At 41.0% G+C, this 19922-nt stretch overlaps 2 protein-coding genes across 2 annotated transcripts; both read left to right on the top strand.

Moving 5' to 3' along the window:
• The first annotated feature begins 1478 nt into the window (after positions 1-1478).
• LOC308130990 (tumor protein D54-like) lies at positions 1479-4311 on the top strand. The gene is made up of 8 exons (XM_080497541.1): positions 1479-1554; positions 1635-1783; positions 2010-2057; positions 2468-2569; positions 3046-3072; positions 3786-3821; positions 3916-3964; positions 4048-4311. The coding sequence occupies exons 1-8, from the start codon at positions 1480-1482 to the stop codon at positions 4117-4119; spliced, it is 558 nt and encodes a 185-aa protein (XP_080353667.1). The 5' UTR covers position 1479; the 3' UTR covers positions 4120-4311.
• A 1286-nt stretch (positions 4312-5597) lies between these two features.
• Positions 5598-7585, top strand: LOC308130223 (pancreatic progenitor cell differentiation and proliferation factor B-like). Its single transcript, XM_080496452.1, has 5 exons — positions 5598-5734; positions 6587-6690; positions 6819-6896; positions 6975-7062; positions 7171-7585. The coding sequence occupies exons 2-5, from the start codon at positions 6636-6638 to the stop codon at positions 7304-7306; spliced, it is 357 nt and encodes a 118-aa protein (XP_080352578.1). The 5' UTR covers positions 5598-5734; positions 6587-6635; the 3' UTR covers positions 7307-7585.
• The last annotated feature ends 12337 nt before the right edge of the window (positions 7586-19922 follow it).

The raw sequence follows: 19922 nt of genomic DNA, 5'->3' as shown, positions 1-19922 counted from the left end.
TTCAGTCACCAGGTAACCAGCATGCTTTGGACAAAAAACTGACTTCTTATAGAGGGGACGTGTGTGTGTGTGTGTGTGTGTGTGTGTGTGTGTGTGTGTGTGTGTGTGTGTGTGTGTGTGTGTGTGTGTGTGTGTGTGTGTGTGTGTGTGTGTGTGTGTGTGTGTGAGAGAGAGAGAGAGAGAGAGAGAGTGTGTGTGTATGTGTGTGTAACAGAGAGATAGTGTGTGTGTGTGTGTGTGAGAGAGAGAGAGATAGTGTGTGTGTGTGTGTGTGTGTGTGTGTGTGTGTGTGTGTGTGTGTGTGTGTGAGAGAGAGAGAGAGAGAGAGAGAGAGAGGAAGAGTGTATGTATGTGACAGAAAGATAGTGTGTGTGTGTGAGAGAGAGAAAGAGAGAGAGAGAGAGAGAGAGAGAGCGTGTATGTGTGTGTGTGTGTGTGAGAGAGAGAGAGAGAGAGAGAGAGGAAGAGTGTATGTGTGTGACAGAAAGATAGTGTGTGTGTGAGAGAGAGAAAGAGAGAGAGAGAGAGAGAGAGAGAGAGAGAGAGAGCGTGTGTGTGTGTGTGTGTGTGTGTGTGTGCGTGCGCGCGCGCGCGTGTGTGTTAATCCTCCTCCCTCTCAGCGGCTCCTCGGATGGGAACACTTGCTTTGGCGCAAACTGGCTCGTCCAAAACGCACCGAGGTTGAAAGTGGACACGATGAATCGACAAGGTAAAACGTCTGTCACATTAATACTGCGACGACCTGCGCTCGCGCATGTGTTTTCTGTGTGTTTACGGCGAGTTTGTTTCGATGACGTCAGTTTGTTCGCGCAACAGGTCGGTTAGCTGTTAGCATGTTAGCCCGTTAGCTTCAGCACCGAGGACAGCTCCGATGTTTTCATCCTGTAACAACAGAAACAACATATTACCCACGAAACTACGAGGCTTTTAAGTCATTTACCGTTGTGTAATATCCATTTGTGATTCCTGCAGATGATTCACTTGAAAGTTTGTCTAAATGAAAGACTTTTTCCTGTTTTTCTTTGTTTTTTAATGTCCAAAATGTTTCTCAGTCTTATTAATTTACAAGCTGTTTTTTTTTCTCAATATGTGAGCTCAGTGCATTTATGTGTTTTTGCTTTGTTTTCTCTGTTACATAACTTTGTTGTCACCTTATCTTACCTAGCTCATGTTGACTCTGCTGTAATTTGTCCCTGTTCACAGGAACATAAACACTTACTATATACCCAGGTTATTATTACTAATATGCAATATAAACTGTATTAACCACGTTTGGTTCTTACTTCTTATCTGGATTGATCAATGGAATAATACTGTAATTCGTCATTATCTTGAATCCTAGATTCACAGTCAGGAGTGGTCGATATAAGTGCTTATGAACAGTTACTTTAATGTGCCTTTTCTGCCTGATGACTTCATCAAAATGTGTTTTCAGACTTTACCAGAGCTTCTTCGTCCACGTACTTCCACTCCACGGGGATGACGGGGAACGGACACTCGCCCGCCGATCTAACAGATGAAGACGTGGACAGTCTACGTTTTGAACTTGCAAAGGTAGAGAGCTCCCACGAAGCATTAATGCTGTTTCGGAGTTGTATTCGACAGAAATTACTGTTGTTTGTGCTTTCACTTAGATCGAGGATGAAATTCACACTCTGAGGCAGGCACTTTTGACCAAAGAAAAATATGCAGCAGAAATCCGGAGGCAGCTGGGACTCGGTCCCCTCGGTAACATCAAGCAGAACCTGTCCAAAGGTTGGCAAGATGTTCAGACTTCAACTCCGTAAGTGCATGCGACACAAAAAATTGTTAGGAAAATGTTTCTGGATGCCCAGTAATGGCTGCATAATAATAGCTGGTTCGAGGCACCCAGTGGCAGAACATTTTGTTGTGCATTGTCTGAGCGTAACGTGGTTACATAACCGTGAAAAGCACACTAATGTCTATTGTAGCTGCCCTCTTAAGTCAGAGTGATAATCCGTCAACCTGTGCTCATTCTGTCCTTTCAGATATCTCACAGCGGCGGCCACTCTGGACGACATCAGCCACTCCGGCGTGTAAGTGTCACTCCGCGTCACGTCCAGGGGAAGAACAAAAAAAACCCAACAACAAAACAACAAAAAAAGCAAAGTGCTACATGTCATGTCCGGGAGGGCTTTCCCCAGTGACTTGCCACGTACTCACATGTTAAAGTGGAATCTCTCCTAAGAAACAAGTGATGGGATTTTCTGGGGCAAATAGGATCGGTGCTCTGTTAATAGCCTTACAGCCCGACTTAGCAGAAGGAGCCGTAGTATTATCAGGCAACGGCAGCATTCCTTTGAAAGCGTGACGAAGAGATGATGTGCGGCCGAGCTTACCGTTACTACGTCACACCTTCACGGCCGCCGTATTCGGCCACTTGTTATGTAATCCAGGCCTCATCCAGATGCTGGGCTCACTTTGTTTTTGTTTTTTGTGCTTGCAGATATGTGAGAACACGGGAAGGTCTTTCACAAGCCGGCCAGGTGACTTCGGCTGCCCTGTCCAGCGTGGGCGTGGCCATCACCAGGAGACTGGGGGAAATGAGGTGAACAATCACTCAGTCCACTCAACAAATAAACTGAACTGTATTATCTAATATCTTTGAAATGATCCTGAATAAACCAAAACTTAAAGATACATTCAGCTAAAGGTGGTAGATTTAGACTTTTCGGTCATTAACCCGTGGCTTAATAAAAAAAAACAAAAAAACATTACATTCTGCAGACCCCAAAAAAGTTAGACGACTCAAGCCACCATTAACGTGCTGGAAAAAAACTTGGGAATCTTTCCGTCTTTAACTTTTGTTCAGCCAGAAAACAACCTTAATCCAATCACAGCGGTGCATCTGGTGCTCGACAGCAGTGGCTGATAAGTCTGTTGTTATTGTCCTTGTGGAAACAGACGCTGGTGTGACTTTATCTGTGTGTGCGTGTGCGTGTGTGTGTGTGTGTGTGTGTGTGTGTGTGTGTGTGTGTGTGTGTGTGTGTGTGTCTCTTTATCTTCATGCCGCAAACCCGACAGAGCTCTGCCTCTTCCCAGCGCACCACGGTAAGATCTGTGAGTGGTGAGACTAAGCTGAGACGCACGTGTGTCTTGAACAAAATGATTCAACTTTGGAAGTGTAAATAAAGTTCCTTAAAAACAGTTGAAACAGAGAGATTAGCCAACGAAGTTGCTTATAAGAGACTTTTGCATGACGGTCGTGGGATTTAAGTATTATTGTGCTATTTTATATCCTTGCAGATCCATTCACAACATTTTTATTAAATTGTGACTGGAAGACTTCTTTGCCTTTTAAGTAATTAGTCAATTACTTAAAAGTACTTGAGGGTACTTTTAGGAGGGATCTGGAAAAGCTCTAGTGAAATAAATGTTTGAAACTACAGGTATGAACCAAACAAGGATTTTAATTTGGCTCCATGCAGTGGATTGTGTAAACAGAACGTTTGATTTGGCACAAGTACCTGGTGAGTTACAGGTTCAAGGGTCTTTTTTTAGGTACAATAAACAAAAATGGTCATGTTTTGGGAACATTTCTCACAGCTGCAAAATGAAAAATACATTTTGAAAACATTGCATGGTTGCTTTCTAATTATTCAAAGTATATTTTGAGGCTCTGATCATTTAGAATTTAAACAACAACAACAACAACAACAACATTTCAGCCAAGACAATTGTGCAGATTAAAATGTTGTTTTTTATGTTTTTGCTGAAACATTGAAATGTTAAAGAATGTTTAATCTCCTCTTGGTCCTCCTCAGACATCTGAATCACACCATAAGCGTCCCCACCATGAGGTAAAGTCACTACAACTCCTTTTCTTTTTCTTTTTTATTATTCACTGTATTTCAGACTGGAACCAGTTTAATGTACCTTCATATTTCTCTCTAGACCTTCCTCCACATTCAGGTCTTTTGAGGAAATGGTTGGAAATGTGAAGGTGAGTCTGTCGAGACAACAGATCGCACACACTTCACTCGCTGTTTGTGTGTTGATCACTTCGTTTCCCTTCTGGATCCGCAGGGAAGGATGACTGGCAGCCAGAGCAACAGTGGAGACACGGGAGGGTTCGAAAGGCGATCCTCACGCACGTGATATGATCCGTTGTCACGCATAAATGTTTTCATACCTCATAAAGTTATGACAGACTGTTACATATCTGTTTGTGATTGTTTATTCCCACACAAAGTCCATTAGAATGTATGAAGTTTTTGATGTGAACTAATTTTGACACCACATGTAATTGTAATCTTGTAATATGTAATATGTTTCAGAGATGTTATTCAATGTCGACGTTTGAGTACAGTAAAGCAAACATGTGAAATCAGATGTATTACCTGAAGTGTTTTTGTAAATTAAGATTTTTCAATTAAAGTCAATAGAATGAGACGCAGTGTTTTGTTTATGAATGAGCAGAATAGAGTGGCAGTTTATAGTCCCCCATCTAGTTTTAAAAATGTCTTTCAAAAAAACTTCAGACTTTTTAAAATCCAGACTCGGTTTCTATTTATTATCAAAATAGGATTTCACAGAGATATATGAAAAGAAACTCAAATACCATATTGTTTTGGTTTTTTTTACTTCAAGACGTGTGTATGCATGTCTGTGTCGGTCAATATGTGCGTGTTCAATTTATTTTCTTGTTTGACCACACACAAACACGAGAGCCTGTTTTCATTCGAACCTGAGGGTGGCGCTATAGGATTCACTTCTCACAGCTTTTGTTCATGAGACGAGCTGGATTCAACTTTAGTTCATGTTTGGAAAATCCACTTTTATTGACTTAGGAGCTGCATTGCTTCATGGAACATTTCAAAGATTTGCTCATCCCAAATACTAATGGAATGATGTTTAGTTTGGAGTTTGGAAAAGGCGTTTGTGAGAAAATGTATTTCTCACCGTTAGAGCAAAGTTACATTTTGCGAAAGAAATGCTGATGTACAAGTATGTGAAACTAAGCAACAAAAAACATCTGCTTATAACTTTGAAGGAAAAAATGTATTTTAAAGAAAAGGAAGTTCCCTGACCGGGAATCGAACCCGGGCCGCGGCGGTGAGAGCGCCGAATCCTAACCACTAGACCACCAGGGAAAGATACATAGCAATTTCCACGCAAAGTATAAATACAAGATGCATGCATGGTAAGAACAATAAACGATTATTTTATAGTACGTAAAAGCCAAAAAAAATTTTCATTTGATCAAAACACTTAATCACTTTATTGTTTCGTCACTCGGGAGTCGAACGTCATTTAAACGTCAAGACACGTCTAAGTCGTGATCGTACTTAATCAAAGCCCTTACTTTACAACCAATTTTACGAGTAAAAACACACTTGACGTGTATATAAGCCTCCGTTAAACTCGCAGATTAGTCACCCTGTCGCTATGAGCAGGTGAGCTAAAGCCTCTCGCGGCCTCTGGAACAGACGCACGGTCCAAATCGCACGTTCTTTGTGTCCTCGAGCCGTATAGGCCCCGCCCCCCTGCCCCGTGCTTCGACAGCAGCACGCGTCGAGGCCGCCTGGCTGTGGCGAGTATAAAAGCGGCTCCTGTCCCAGCAGAGGTCAGTTACAGCAGCCGCACAGCGACCGAGACGGGCAGTATCCGGAGTCTCGTCTGCAAATGGGCCACAGTAACAACTAGTACCTCAACTACTTCCAGCCATCCGCACCTTACAACCGCATGACAGCAGCGTCATCTTGCTCCTAAGGTGAGTTTAAATTAAACCCTTCAGTTAAACTCTTCACATGCATATTTAAACATAAACTGTTCCGTGGTGGTTTTAATGCGTCTGCATGGCAGAATGACAGTCTGCAGGAAGGAAGAAGGTAGAAGTGTCCATCTCTTTGCAGCATGTGATTTAAAGGCCACACGCGCCACAAAGCTCAGGCGTTGTTAGGTTTTATCAGCATATACAGGCAAACTCAACTGGTTGATGAGGTGCAATCTGTTTACTGTATAGGTAGAGTGTTTGTACATCAGCTGTTGTGTTTATCTGGGCTGTGGAGTCCAGACAAGTCAATCCCCAAAGCCATCTGCCTACTGCTCACCTGGAGTTAAGCTGGAGTCCTTCATCTGGTTCCCAAGACTTTCAACAAATTCAAGCCGTTTCAAACACTCTTTTATGTGTGTGCGTTCAAAATGTTAAGTTTCCACCAAATTGTTAAGTTTCCACATAGTTCATAATGTATGGAATGTCTACCAGCAATGCAAACACGTGCTGCCCTAGAAAAAAAAACTGACCAATCCCCTGCCAGGCACTGCTTTGGTCATGCAGCCAGCACATGGACATGACCTGTGCAGAACATATCGACCTACTACCCCACAACATTCTCATGATTCCAGTCACTGGAAACCAGCAGCTGCTTCATCGCTCAATCAGCAAAGGCGTAAGCTGAGAAGCATGAATGGAGCCTGGAAGCTTCCCAGGAAGGGATATTGAGTGACTTGCCCTGTCATTCCAGATGTGCTTATGCCACCATGAGCTGTGTGTTTTAAAGCACTGCTTGCAAGATAAATGGGGTAATACATTTTTTTTTTCTCACTTGTGTTTTTCTTTTAGGTCACTATTTCCCATCGGTGAGCGGTTTTTCCACCCAAGGTCGGAGAAAATGGCAGCAATTCCATCCAGTGGCTCCCTTATCGCCACCCACGATTACTACAGAAGTGAGTGAAATTATTCTTTTTTATTCAGACAACAGAAAACAGAATCCTTTGGGAAGTGTCTTCTATCCTTCTGTGTGAACCCATCAATTATTACTAGCATTTTTAAAAAGGAACTCTCCTACCTCCAGGGCGCATTGGGTCTACCTCCAGTAACAGCTCATGTGGCAGTGCTGAGTACACAGGCGAGGTCATTCCACACCATCCAGGTAAGCACAAAAGGCTACTTTAAAAAAAATTCATTCATTTTTGAAGAAGACAGTGAATTTAATGTTTGTTCTTTGCAGGACTTCCCAGGCAGGACTCTGGTCACTGGTGGACATCGTTTTTCTTCGCGAAGCAGAACCAGCCCGGCGTGCAGAATGGATCTGAAAAGTGAGCTTCCCGTCATTTTAAAGACAAACAAGACCGAAGTCGGGTGTGTGTTTTTAGTTTTGACTTTCCGGCGGGGGTTTTAACCTGCGACTTTCCTCTGCGTTGCAGGAACGGAACCTACACCGTGGCCAACGGTCAAGTGACCTGCATCGCCAGGGAAATGGTCCTGAAGCGACAGGCCAGCGAGAGCAGTGACGGCGGGAAGTCTGAAGCGGTGGCGACTCCTCCACCGGCCACCTCCTAGCCCCTCCGCCCTCACCCCCACCCCCCACCTTCATTTTGCCCTCACTCACATAGTCCTATGCCGGAGATGGAGAACATGATGGCAGAGATGAAGGTGGATTCACCTTTTAGCTATAACACAGTTTGCTTTTAACTTTGTTGCTTGTGTATATTCTCTTTTTATTACGACCAAACGTTTGAAAAACAAACATATGTAAAGTTTTTTTTTTTTTCCCTTCGTGAATTTCTTTTTATGACTTTGACACTGTAATGACGTTGACAATAAAATGCTTCCGTTCAACTCTTGTGCATCTGTGACTCCCAAAGAAAGTTGACGTGACACCGTCCTTAACTCGCCCTCGCTCATTCACAGCAGACCAGCAGTTTCATAACTCGGCGTGGAAACACTGACGCGCTGATCACATGTAATCCGTTTTAACTTTTATATGATTATAAATGATTAATCCAGGTGTTAATTCCGCTTATAGAATGACTTGAATGTAGGTCACAGGTGGTTCTGGGAAAAACAAACCGACACGAAAGAGTTGGAAGTCAAGACGATAAATTAAGAGGTGCATTTAAAAACTATTCAGTGTTGGAATGCGATTAAAATTCATTGCACAGAAAGGAGGTGGAGGAAGGACAGCGGTCTCGGTTTAGGGCGCTGCTGCATGTGGAGCAGGATCAGTGGTCCTGCCGTTTTCAAGAACAGACAAGCTTATTAAAATACATATTTGATCACGCCACCTCTCTTTCATATTTTCTACCCCCCAACATCCTCAAGAGAAACAAAGAGTTGCTGTACTTCAAATGGAACCATGTCCTGGTCGTTCTGCACAGTTGTATATATAACCCTGATGTGGTTTGTCCTTTTTCTGTTTTAGTTTCCTTCTCTTAACTGGTTTGTCTCCATTATTCCACATCTATTAACATTCATTTTGTGTTCATTTTCTTTAACCTTTAGAAAACTATCCTTTATCTGCCCGAGGTAATTTTGCATCTCAATGGTCGTTTGTAGTTTTATGTGTTAATTTTATACTTTTATTCAATCTGTGGTCATTTGCATCACTTTGTGCATTTTACATTATATTTTTGTAAAGATTTGATCTTATCTAGACATAACTAGTTATAATCGTCATAGCATCAATAATGGAACATCCAGAAGCCAAAATAGACACATGAGTTAAACCTAGAGCAGGATATGAAAAAATAAAATCTACTGAACAAAATGGATGCAAAACAGTGCAGCTGCCTGGTACATGGAAACAATCATATATTTTAAACTATCATATATCTTAATAAATGAGCATTTATACAAATAAAACTTTTTTTTGCAATTAAAAAAATGTGAGTATGCATCTTTGTATCCATATATTGTATAAAATGCAATCGAATAAATACATTATTCAGCTACAACCACACCATCAAAAGAGCTCCAGTCAGAATGTCCAAATGTTTTTATTTATTTAAAACTATTCTCTCTATATTTTCATAACATGTCACACAATACTACCCTTTGAGGTTCGGATGTATTGGAGGATTCTGTGTTTTTCTGGTTGCTGTGGGGTCAAGTGTCTGGAGCCGGTTAATTCAGGCTTCCTCCGTCACGTGAGCACGTTTTTCGTTTAAATAAAGTCACAGAAAGTGGAACAGCGGTCGCTCCCCGGCTACCGTCACCACCTGCTGCTGCAGAGCCTGTCACCACAGTATCTGAAGCAGCAGGCAGATAAAGTCTGGCACATGTTGCTGATGTATCGTGGAAATGTTTTCAAACGCCCCGATCGAACGCCCCGTCACGTTTAACATTCCCCAAGGCCTTTTAGGCCATTGAGGCATTGGTTTAGAACTGTGCCACTTTGCTTTAATTTTGTGTCTATAAAATGCTGCAAGCAAAGGTGACAAATGCATCCAACTAGTTTCCTCTTCTAGTTTATCAAACACAAGGAGAACAAAAAAAATCAAAGTCATTGGAAAAAAATATATGTTCAAACAGTTAAAATGATTATGACTAAAATAACATGCATGGTTCTTTAAAAAGCAATCCCTAAAATGTTTAGTTTAGTTTAGGTTAGTTTAGTTTAGTTTAGTTTAATTTAGTTTAGCTTAGCTTATTTTATCTTAGCTTCGCTTAGCTTAACTGAGCTTAGTTTAGTTTAGTTTAGTTTAATTTAGCTTAGCTTAGCTTAACTTAGCTTAGTTTAGTTTAGTTTAGTTTAGTTTAGTTTAGTTTAGTTTAGTTTAATTTAGCTTAGCTTAGCTTATTTTATCTTAGCTTAGCTTAACTTAGCTTAGCTTAGCTTAGCTTAACTTAGTTTAGTTTAGTTTAGTTTAGTTTAGTTTAGTCTAGTCTAGAATTTATATTTATTTTGAAGCCTTGAACTTCCTGTTCATTTTTGTGTGATGAACTTTAAATCAGTCAATAAATGTGCAAATTCTCTGAACTTTTCTTTTTTTTTTGTTCCATGAAATTAGAGGGAGGGAATATTTTGCAATGTGCACACTAAGAATAGACTGAACAAAGTCTGGCGTCGGTCCTGACCTGATGAAAGATAATCGATCTGTTTAAACAGAAATGTCAAACAGCTCCCGGCCGCCTCAGGGAACGCTGGGATCAGCGGCGTCGGACATTGGCGTTGGGATTTTGGCATCGACCGCAGCCAGGATGTGATTTACATGGTGGGCAGACCTTCAAGCGATTCGGTTCACTTAAAATAAAGTCTGGTCTGTCGTCTGCGCCGCCCGCACTATTCCTGGCGTCGTATCAGAGAGGCGGTCAGGCCTAAAAGTGTCACCAGCTGAGAGCATCTGACACGGGAATCTCCCCTTCTGCAGGGTCGTTTTCCAGCACCGCAGAGGCTAATGTGGGTTTCCCTGTACAAAGTTGACACGGGGGAGTGAGTGGAGGGCCGGCAGCACAACAACCCCCGGAGCAGGCTTCAGAAAAGAGAAGAAGATAAAGTAAAAGGTGCTTCTGAATCCAGTAAAAACTTGAATCCTTCGTTCCCAGAAAGTCGCTGCACAAACACATCTGACAGGTGATTTTCCCGAGAGGCCAAAGCTGCGACATTAAACCTGGAAGATGCAATCAAATGTGCTTGTGTAATTATTTTCTCTCACAGATCAGATTAAGTGCAAAAATGTTTGCCGTTACGTTTGACGATTTCGTTGTTCAGGCCTCAAACAGAAAGTCAGATTTGATCATTTTTGAAATGATCAAAAAACCCTCAAATTCTCCATTTACACAAAGTTACATACAGTTTTAAATTAGTCATTTAGCCCCTTGCTGTGATATGAAACATCCTGTGTATTACAATGAAAGCAGCATATATTTCCACTATCAACGTTTCTTCAATTATATTATTGATACTGCTAAAGAGGTCTGAAAATAACATGGAAGCTGCATTCTTTTTTTGTTGTTGTTGTTGTTGTTGTACACACCACAACATCGCTCCAGCTTTCACACAGAGATTCTATAAAGTGACACTTGTTATTGTGACTTCTGACAGCTACTCGACAAAGATAAACATTTAATCATGCTTCTCGTCATGCCTGATGAAACAATTTGTGTCATCAGAGTCATTTCTCCGTTGCAGGATCTGCTGCAAACGCCGGCGGGTCATTGGAAACGTTGGCATGGCTGCAGAAAGCCCTCCTGCACATCGCCGTGCTCAGAGTTACGTCAATGTGAAATCTGGGGCAAATGCAGCATGAGTCAGTTGTTGGTCTTAATTCAATTCTTTTTTTCTTTCATGGGATGTACAAATCCCGGCAGTGTGTGTAATTAAAGAAGTGAAATACAGCCGACGCTCTGCCTGCTGTGACCTCTCAGACGAAGGGGTTCGTAGTGTTTACAGGGTGACGGGTGTCATCCGGTTTCTGATCTATATTTGATCGGCAGCATGAGCGAAGAACGTGAACCTCCAGCGTCCCTCCACGTGTCGACACAGGAAAAGGGGCCCCCCCACACTGCCAAAGTCCTTTTGGCAAGCTGGACTCTCCGTTATCAAGTTCATTGTAGTTATATCAGGTGAAATTTCTCAGAGCTCGAGAGACTTTTAACTTTGCTCGTTCGGGGATTTTTTTTCTTTCTTTTTTTTTTTTTTCACCTTCTACCTATTTACCAGGAAAGCAGAAGTTCACAGACAACATCAGATGTTACCTTTCCCACATTTTCTTTCCTGCCAAGCACCGGCAGCTGAATGTTTCTCCACAAAAGTGACAAACATCCATGGAGCTCAGTTTGAAAATAAATAAATAAACGTTCAAACTGTTGGTAATAACAAACTTATCATTACAAATGGGTGCATGATGTTAGAAATGTTGACAATCAGCTTGTGAAACAAACAAAAACGCTTATATTTGTTAAGATAATGCACTTCCATAAAGTTTTTTTTAATCACTTAATTGGTTCATTTAAATTAACCGTTTTGAATCCACCTGCAACATGAGGAACTTTTTTGCACAACGACAATAATGATCGGGTGTTTCACAGTCAGCAGATCAGTTTGAATCTCAATGAGTATTGTTTCTTTTAATCATTTGATCTTTTAATATGATTTGCTTCCTGCACTGAGCAGCAGCTTGTACTACATTCAGACTGTGAGTGAATACTTTACTCAAGTCAGTGTTTAACTTTGTCTTTCAGTGTTTTTCAAAAGGGGAGTATCGCTTGCATGTTCTTCCTGTGTACGAGTGTGTGTGTGTAAAGATTGTGTAGTTTTCTTGCTTGCTTTACTTTGCTTCTTGCCATTTTTGCTCACTGGCAGCAACACTTGTCTTTGATGAGGTGAAATTACATTGCATTTTTTTTTTTTTTTTAATGGTTGTGTTTGGACCCCTCGGTATTGGTGAGAAGCTGTTGATTGAAAGAAGCAAGGCACTTAAGTGTTGAAAGGATGTCAGTGTATAATAACGACGAGAAAGTGAAACAAGTTCAAAAGCTGTGATTCCATCTGATCCTCACTTCCTCACAGTTGGAGCTGCGATCGACCAGCAGCCTGCATTTCACACACATTCTAACACTGACTTTCACTTTAACAGAGCAATTGTGGAACGATGTGAGCATTTTAAGTAGTATTGACACACACAATTCCGTGTACTTGCTATCAATGGTATTGATACATTTTTATTTCCCCATGATGAGTGAGAATAGTGTAAATTCACAACGGCACTGTTTGTAAACTGAAAAAAAAAATGTATTCTTTTTTTTTAAGCTTCGGACAAAAACAAACACACGAACCAATAAAGAGGCCAGTGTCGCCATGTTTCCTCTCTGTGGGAACGTTGTGTCCCGTTTCACATGAGAATCTGTTTCTCGCAGCAGCTGTGAAACCCGACAGGAGAACACAAACCCAAGGAAAATATCCATCGACACTGTGGCCAGCTGAAATGATACGCCAAGTACAAATTAGGTCAAACAAGCGTGATGAGTGTGCAGAATTTATTTATTTTTAATTATTATTATGCATGTGTAAATGATGCATGTGTATCAGGCAACTTTTCCTCACTTTTATTACGACTGTTTCAACATTAAAGTCCTCAGTTAAACCTCTGTGAGGGGTATTTCAGTGTTTTATGCTGCAGGTCACTGACGGTCTTGAAACCGACACCTCGGGTCAGTTTTAATTAAGAAGAGTGGACAGAATGTATGGTTTGTTTTGCTCATTATGTATGTATAATATAAAAAATATTTGTAACATTTATTTGTTTGAAATGATCAATACTAACATGAATTTGAATTATTATATGAACTTTGTCATTCTTATGTTCCCTCATATTTGAGAAACACATTAAAGTGCATCAACCTGAAACATGTTGTCTGAAAACCACTTATTTGGCTGCGTTACGATAACTGACACCTCCATGTGTATCGTATATGATAAGTAATATGACTGTAGCCGGATCGTGCATAGTTGATTTTATGGTTGAATGATTTAAATCAGTGAATAGTTATAATATAATATCTTTTTTTGGATCATTTTGAAAAGTAAACATGCAGATATCCAAGTATAACCACATATTTGTTCAGAAATATGATATGGTACGCTGCGATACAACACGATGTGATGTGATACGATACGTTGTGATATGTTGCGATACGTTGCGATACAATACGATACGCTGCGATGTGCTGCGATACGCTGTGATACGATACGATACGCTGCGATGTGATGCGATGCGATATGATACGTTGCGGTACGATGTGCTGTGATGCGATACAATATGATATGATACGTTGTGATACGATACGATACGCTGCGGTGCGATACGATGCACTACAGTTCGATACGCTGCAATTTGATACGTTGCGATACGATATGTTGCGATACGATATGATGCGGTACGCTGCGCAGCGATGCGATACAATACACTACTGTGCAATATGCTACTGTGCGATACGCTGCAGTACGATACGCTGCAGTACGATACGCTGCAGTACGATACGCTGCAGTACGATACGTTGCGATACGATGCGATGTGATGCTATACAATACGCTGCGATGCGATACGGTATGATACGATGCGCTGCGATACGCTACGCTGCGATACGCTACGCTGCGATACGATGCAATGCGAGCCTTTACTTGTCCCATCAGTGACAGATTGCAGTGAAAAAGCAGCAGAGTATGGCGTGCTTTCACTTTAAGGTCAGTGGTTCGACGCCCTTGATTCCGCCTCATGTGCCGAAGTGTCCTTGGGAACACTGAACCCCACAGCCTGCCTCCACTGGAGGTCCAGCAGGTTGTCTTGTCGCTCGGCTGGTGTTTGCGTGCGACTGAAACAGGTCACAACACTGTACAGGACAACTGTAGCAGCTGTTCCACTGCTGCTAAAGAGGATCCTAATAAACACCCACAAGTACCTCCAGGATAGCATGCATGCTTTCTGAGTCAAACACTATGCAATCCAAAATTGTCACCACTGGTGATGCTTATGAAAAATTAAATAGGATTAATTAATGTGTAAATACAATGAGAGGATTAGTGAATGGATCTACCACAGAGACCCAGGGAACCCAGAGGATTAGATTAGATACACAATGTGAAATAAAACATCCAAATGAGTACAGAAAGATGCTAATTAACAAACAAAATGAGTCACAAAATGACCACAGTGGACAACAACAAAAAAGAAAAGAAAAGAAAAAGAAACTCAAAGTAAAAGGAAGAAGTGAAAATAGAGTAAATGGCAAGGGGATAAAAAGGCTTGACGCACAACAAATAACCTTGAGACAAATTCCCAACAGTGTCAAATATGACAGATAGACAAATGATAAACACAAGACAAACTATAGGGTGGAAATTTACGCAGAAACAAGAATTTTGACATAAATAAAAATGTGTGTGCCCGTGCGTGTTTGTGTGCGCATGCGTGCTTGTGTTTGTGTTTTCAGGCGTTGTAAAGGCTCACTTCTTCATTGCCGTCATTGTTTTCTATAAATTTGCTGCCCCCTAGTGGACGACTTGATTGAACACAGACAAAAATAACCGGGTGAAGCAGTTCTGGTCACTTCAATATTATGCACCTGACCAAACACCTTCCCCACAAAGACCTGAGGGAGTTTTAATAGCTACATTATTGACTTATTATACATTTTCTTTAATATTTTGCCTTGACAATAAACTCAATCAGTCACATTAATTTATTTGATACCTTTAAAGTGACCAATCATCCTACGACCACCTCTGAAACAAAGAGTTGATTACTTTCCCTCACCCGCTTCTGTTTTGCAGCTTTGTTGTACAGAAAAGGACAAAAATAAATGAAGACACCAAGAGCCAGGTTTCAGTTTGATAGCTCATCGCACTATTTTATTCAATTACTGACATCTCAGGAGAAGAGGAGAGCTTTGCAACTCTGCTGTTGGTAAACCACTGGTGTTTTTTTTTTTTTTTCATAGCGTTGATGCAACACTGAAAAAGCGCTATTTTCCAAACAAACACAGGTCCCTCATTAGTGATATGTAAGAGGCAGAGAGAATCTCACCTGGACAGTTTTTCATGAAACATACAAATGAAACAGGTTCAACCTTTTTCTTTTGACTTTTTGTAGTTTCACATATAATAATAAATATTCATACCTATAAACACTCAAAAAAAAAAAGTCAAAATATTAAGTCACAGGTACTGGAAAAAAGCTCCACTTTTAAATCACAATGATAAATGTACAAAACAATAGACATCTCATATAAATGTTAATGGTTTTCGTTAAGAGACTTAAATCTCATTTCAGAAGTAATCAGAGGATAAAAACTAAACTTGGAGATTCAGTATTTCCTGAGGTTTATGGGTTCCCCTTAGAAGGCCAGGAGAGGGGAATGGCTTTTATGCTCGTGAGGAGATATTACAACAGGTCAAAGTGTACCTTTCGGGGCACCAGTCAGGTTAAGAACAAAGAGTTTTCCCTGACAACACGGCCGCCGGGATCCTAAAAGATTACAAGCACTTAATGTGGTATCATAAATGTACCTGCTCCACTTAGGCCACCGTAGTATTTCAGAACATCTGGGCTACAGTCGCCTTGATCCCTAATCAACGTTTGCTGGTCCACTTTGAGGAGTTGTTGACGCTCCCGTTTACTTAATATTTCCTTTTTTTTTTTTTTTTAATGCTGGAAGCCACCACAACACCGAGCTGACCGCGGCCATGTCGTCACGGCGCTCTTGACCTTGTGGCCGGGTCATCGGCCCGCGAGGTCACGTCTGCACTCGATGCAATGGGAAAAAAACAAAGAAAACAACAACAAAAGGGAACTCTTATCTGGGCTAGGTGTACACAGATCAGGCAGAATAGGTGGAAAAAGGAAAGAAAGAAAAAAAAAAGCAAGGGAAAGAAAAATCGCCTGAATAAAAATGCAAAGAAAAGTATTCTGAAAAACTGTACATGTAAACATCACACTTTCACTGAGTCCAAAAACCAGAGGGGAGAAATACAAAGCTTCACACAGGTTTACAGTACGACTCTCTGCACAGAGCTACAGTCTCTTATCGGTGCAAGAGAGGCAACAACTGAAATCATATAAATAACAATAGAAGTAATACAGACCACCACCAAATGATAAGTTAAAACAGGCAAGGGCTAAAACCACTTAGATTTTTTTTTTTTTTTTTTTTTTTAAACAGTGCTGTACCCACAGGAGAAAGAAAAAAAAAAGAAAATGTTCAAAACATCTTTTATCACTCTTTGTACAGCTATACAGTACATTTATCTGACCACTTTAGCAATCCACAAGCTACCAGGGCATTTTTAATCAACACCAATAGATTACATTTTTTTTTCCAGTCAATACAAAGAGAAAATCCATTGGGCATCATTAAGGGAAATTAAAACAAAAACAAAACAAACAAACAAAAAAGAAAAAAAAACAACAACATGACAACAAGTGGTTGTCATTGATCACAGTAACTCCAGCACACAGCTAAAAAAGTCGCTCAGCGAAGACTAAAGACGGGTACGGAACTGCAAGCAAACACCTGGGTGTGACGACGTGTGGACGATCTGCTATGGCAGCGACGAGGAGACGAGGAAGACGAGCGAGTGAGGACTCGGGTCCAGCGTACAACTATTGGGGGAAAAAAAAAAAAAAAAAACCCTAAACGTCGGTTCGAGTCCAGAGGGGTGTTTCATAACGTCAGATCAGGAGGACGGCGGCAAGAATATCGAGCATAAATACAGAATAGTCTGAATGGTTTCTTTCTCTGACGTCACTTAAATTTTGCTCAGATCTCATGAGGAGAGTTTGGAGATGAAATGACTATGGAGGGATTTGTACAAGACTTGGCTTTTTCATTACCTCAACTCCTATACGGTTTATTACAGAAAGCTCATAAAGTGGAATTCCCTATGTGGAAAAAATTATGTTATATTGAGTGGCACCAATTTTGAGAAGATCCCCATTTACATCTATTTAACCAATCGGAATTAGGGACATTTGCACTTTCTGGTGACTCACTGAGACACGATCATTTGTACAGGTTAAAATCCGTTCATTTAGATATATATTGGGTTGTTTTTGTCTAAAGAAGGACCTGAGGCAGGTTTGTAACTGCTGCATCAACATCCAGTCTTATACGCATGGCAGGCAGATCTATTTATCTACGGAAGCCTGTGAGTCCGATCAGTTGGTAAAAGCCTAACTTTGTTTTAAAAACGTAACTGCCTGGATGAGCAGCACTTTTTGGCATCACATTTAAAAAACAAAAACCCAAAACAGAGGTAATTAGATTTTGGCCTCAAACACTTTACAGACATATTCTTTGACCATAAAGTCACACTGACGTTACTTTTGACCAGGATCTGCTCTTTCACGCAGGAAAACCAGACAACTGGTTCTTTTTCTTACTTCTTGGTTATCATTGTTGCTATTGGAACAAGCTTCCGAAAGAGATGTTTCACTCCATTAATGGCAGTGTTGTGATTTTGCCATAACACTCTCTGTCTCTCTCACTGAGTTTCTTTTTGGCCACACTCGCATGTCATATTTTCTGCCTCGCCGAGTGACAGAAATCACTGTTTGACATCGTGGATTTCACGCTGTCTGCTCACATCAGCTCGTCTGGACACATTTTCCACAATAAAAGCGTTTCTTCTCTGAGCCAGTTACGAAACACCCCCATCAGATGGACAATGTGCACTGATGAGCTCCGTCTGAGCTCTGATAAATAAATAAATAACAATAAAAGAAAAGAACATGTTTGTTACTTTTTCCTTGATGGAAACTGCCTCTGATTTGTGAGTTGTGTCGAAATTGTCCTTTTTTGTTGTTGTTATTGGTAATCAGTTCTCCGTGTGTTCGAACTGAAGCGGATATTCCAGATGAGGTAAAGACACACTCAAACCACCACCATGTCGCCTTAAATCCTGAGCTATAAAGTGCTTCCAAAACTTGCAATAGATAATAGAATTTCAGTGTAACGCGGCCCAAAGTCAATGAGGCGGTGACGGAATGTTACGACGGTCATTTTGGACACGCGCGAGAGAAAAACAAAACAAAAAAACCGCTTGGGTGCCGGTGAAATAAAGAGTGATGACACATCTGATAACATTTGTGATAAAATACAGAAATATATCTCTCTTAAAACTTTGACAAATCGATAAGGTGCGAACCCCTTTTTGGGGGGGCTGCATGAAGAGTCATTGTCATTGTTTGGAATGTTTTCAGCCGACTCAATTAAAACCTTCACAGATTGATGTTGTACAAACTGGGTCACTCCACACACGCACACACACACGCACACACAGAAAAACAACACAGTCAAGAGCTACCACTTTCGTCTTTTCGTCAAAAAAAAAGAAAAAAAAAGAGAGAGAGTAAAGGACCGAAAGAAATCAAATACAGATGCTTACACAACTGTTTTTGTTTTTTTTGTGCCGAGTGACTCACCATTAAAAGTTGTGAGACTGTGCTCTAGATCTGCTTGGAGTAACTCGTGTGTGTCCTGAAACCACGCACACGCACACACACATGCACATACACAAGCGCACACACACACCATAGCAGACAGCTGGGAGAGTAAACTGTGATGTGATTTACATCTTTTTCAAAAGATTGTCTCTTGCTTCTTTTCAAACAGTGTGTTTGTTTCGTTTCCCAGACGCGGTGTGTGAATGAAACAGGGCGGAGACGTGATTCAGGGTCTGAAGCCGCTGAGGTCAAGAGGAGACGATACAGACGGACGGTAACCGAGGAGGAGAGTTTTCCTTTTTTTTTTTTTTGTCTGCATCCGGCGTTGCTGCATTGACGTTGTCAGTAAAAGATGCACTGTGTGAGCTCTGGGTGCCCTTTTTTTTGAAACTCACTGAACGCTTGCTTCACAAAAAAACAATAAATAAATGAACCCCCCCCCCCCCCCCCCCAAAAAAAAAAAAGAAAAGAAAAAGAAAATCACCATTTAGAAGAAAAAGACGTGCAACATTAAGTCTAAAATTTTCTGCGAGGTCCCATTTTCCTTCGTGCCAGTTCCAGATCAGTGTGAGGTCAGCGATAAAAGATCAGGATTGAACGACAGACAACATTGAAATTGGCTACAATGCTGCGTGGGATATCGTTTTTTTCTTTTTACAGCTCGACAGAAGAGTAACCTCTCATCTCAGTAAAATCACTGTTACTGATTATCTTCAATATTGCACCTTTTTCCACCTTTTTTTGACCCCCCTTCCCCCCCCTCCCAGGAGAACTGGATATAACCCCAAAAATCTAAACAATATATTAATCTTTTTTTCCTTTCTTTTCTTTTCTGTTTTTTTTTCCCTGACAGGTGTGTTCGACCTCAATTTGCATACCCAGGGCTTCCTAAAAGCCTTTATTCCTTCAGGGAATAATGCCAATCTGCCCGCGTTAGAAATAGGAAAGAAATTCAAAGTGAAGTCGCGTCGCGTGATGATTTTTTTTTAGTCTGGCGGTGACCACGCACCTAAATGTCTGGGGGGGGGGAAATAACTCTCAATAGAGGAGGACCGAGGTATAACTTTGCCCACGCGGCGACGGAAATGTGCTTCTGGTCAAACTCTCAAACACTGTCACACTTTGTTTACTTAGTTGTGTGATGTTGTTGTTGTTATTGTTTTTTTTTTTTTTAATATACTTTTAAGTCAGCACATCAGACTTGTGGCGGTTGAGGTTAACGGAGTGAGCGGCGT

The sequence above is a fragment of the Blennius ocellaris genome (assembly GCF_963422515.1).
Source record: "Blennius ocellaris genome assembly, chromosome: 5".
In the NCBI taxonomy this organism is placed as follows: domain Eukaryota; kingdom Metazoa; phylum Chordata; class Actinopteri; order Blenniiformes; family Blenniidae; genus Blennius; species Blennius ocellaris.
Note: the sequence above shows the minus strand (reverse complement) of the source record. Positions and strands in the feature narration are given on the sequence as shown.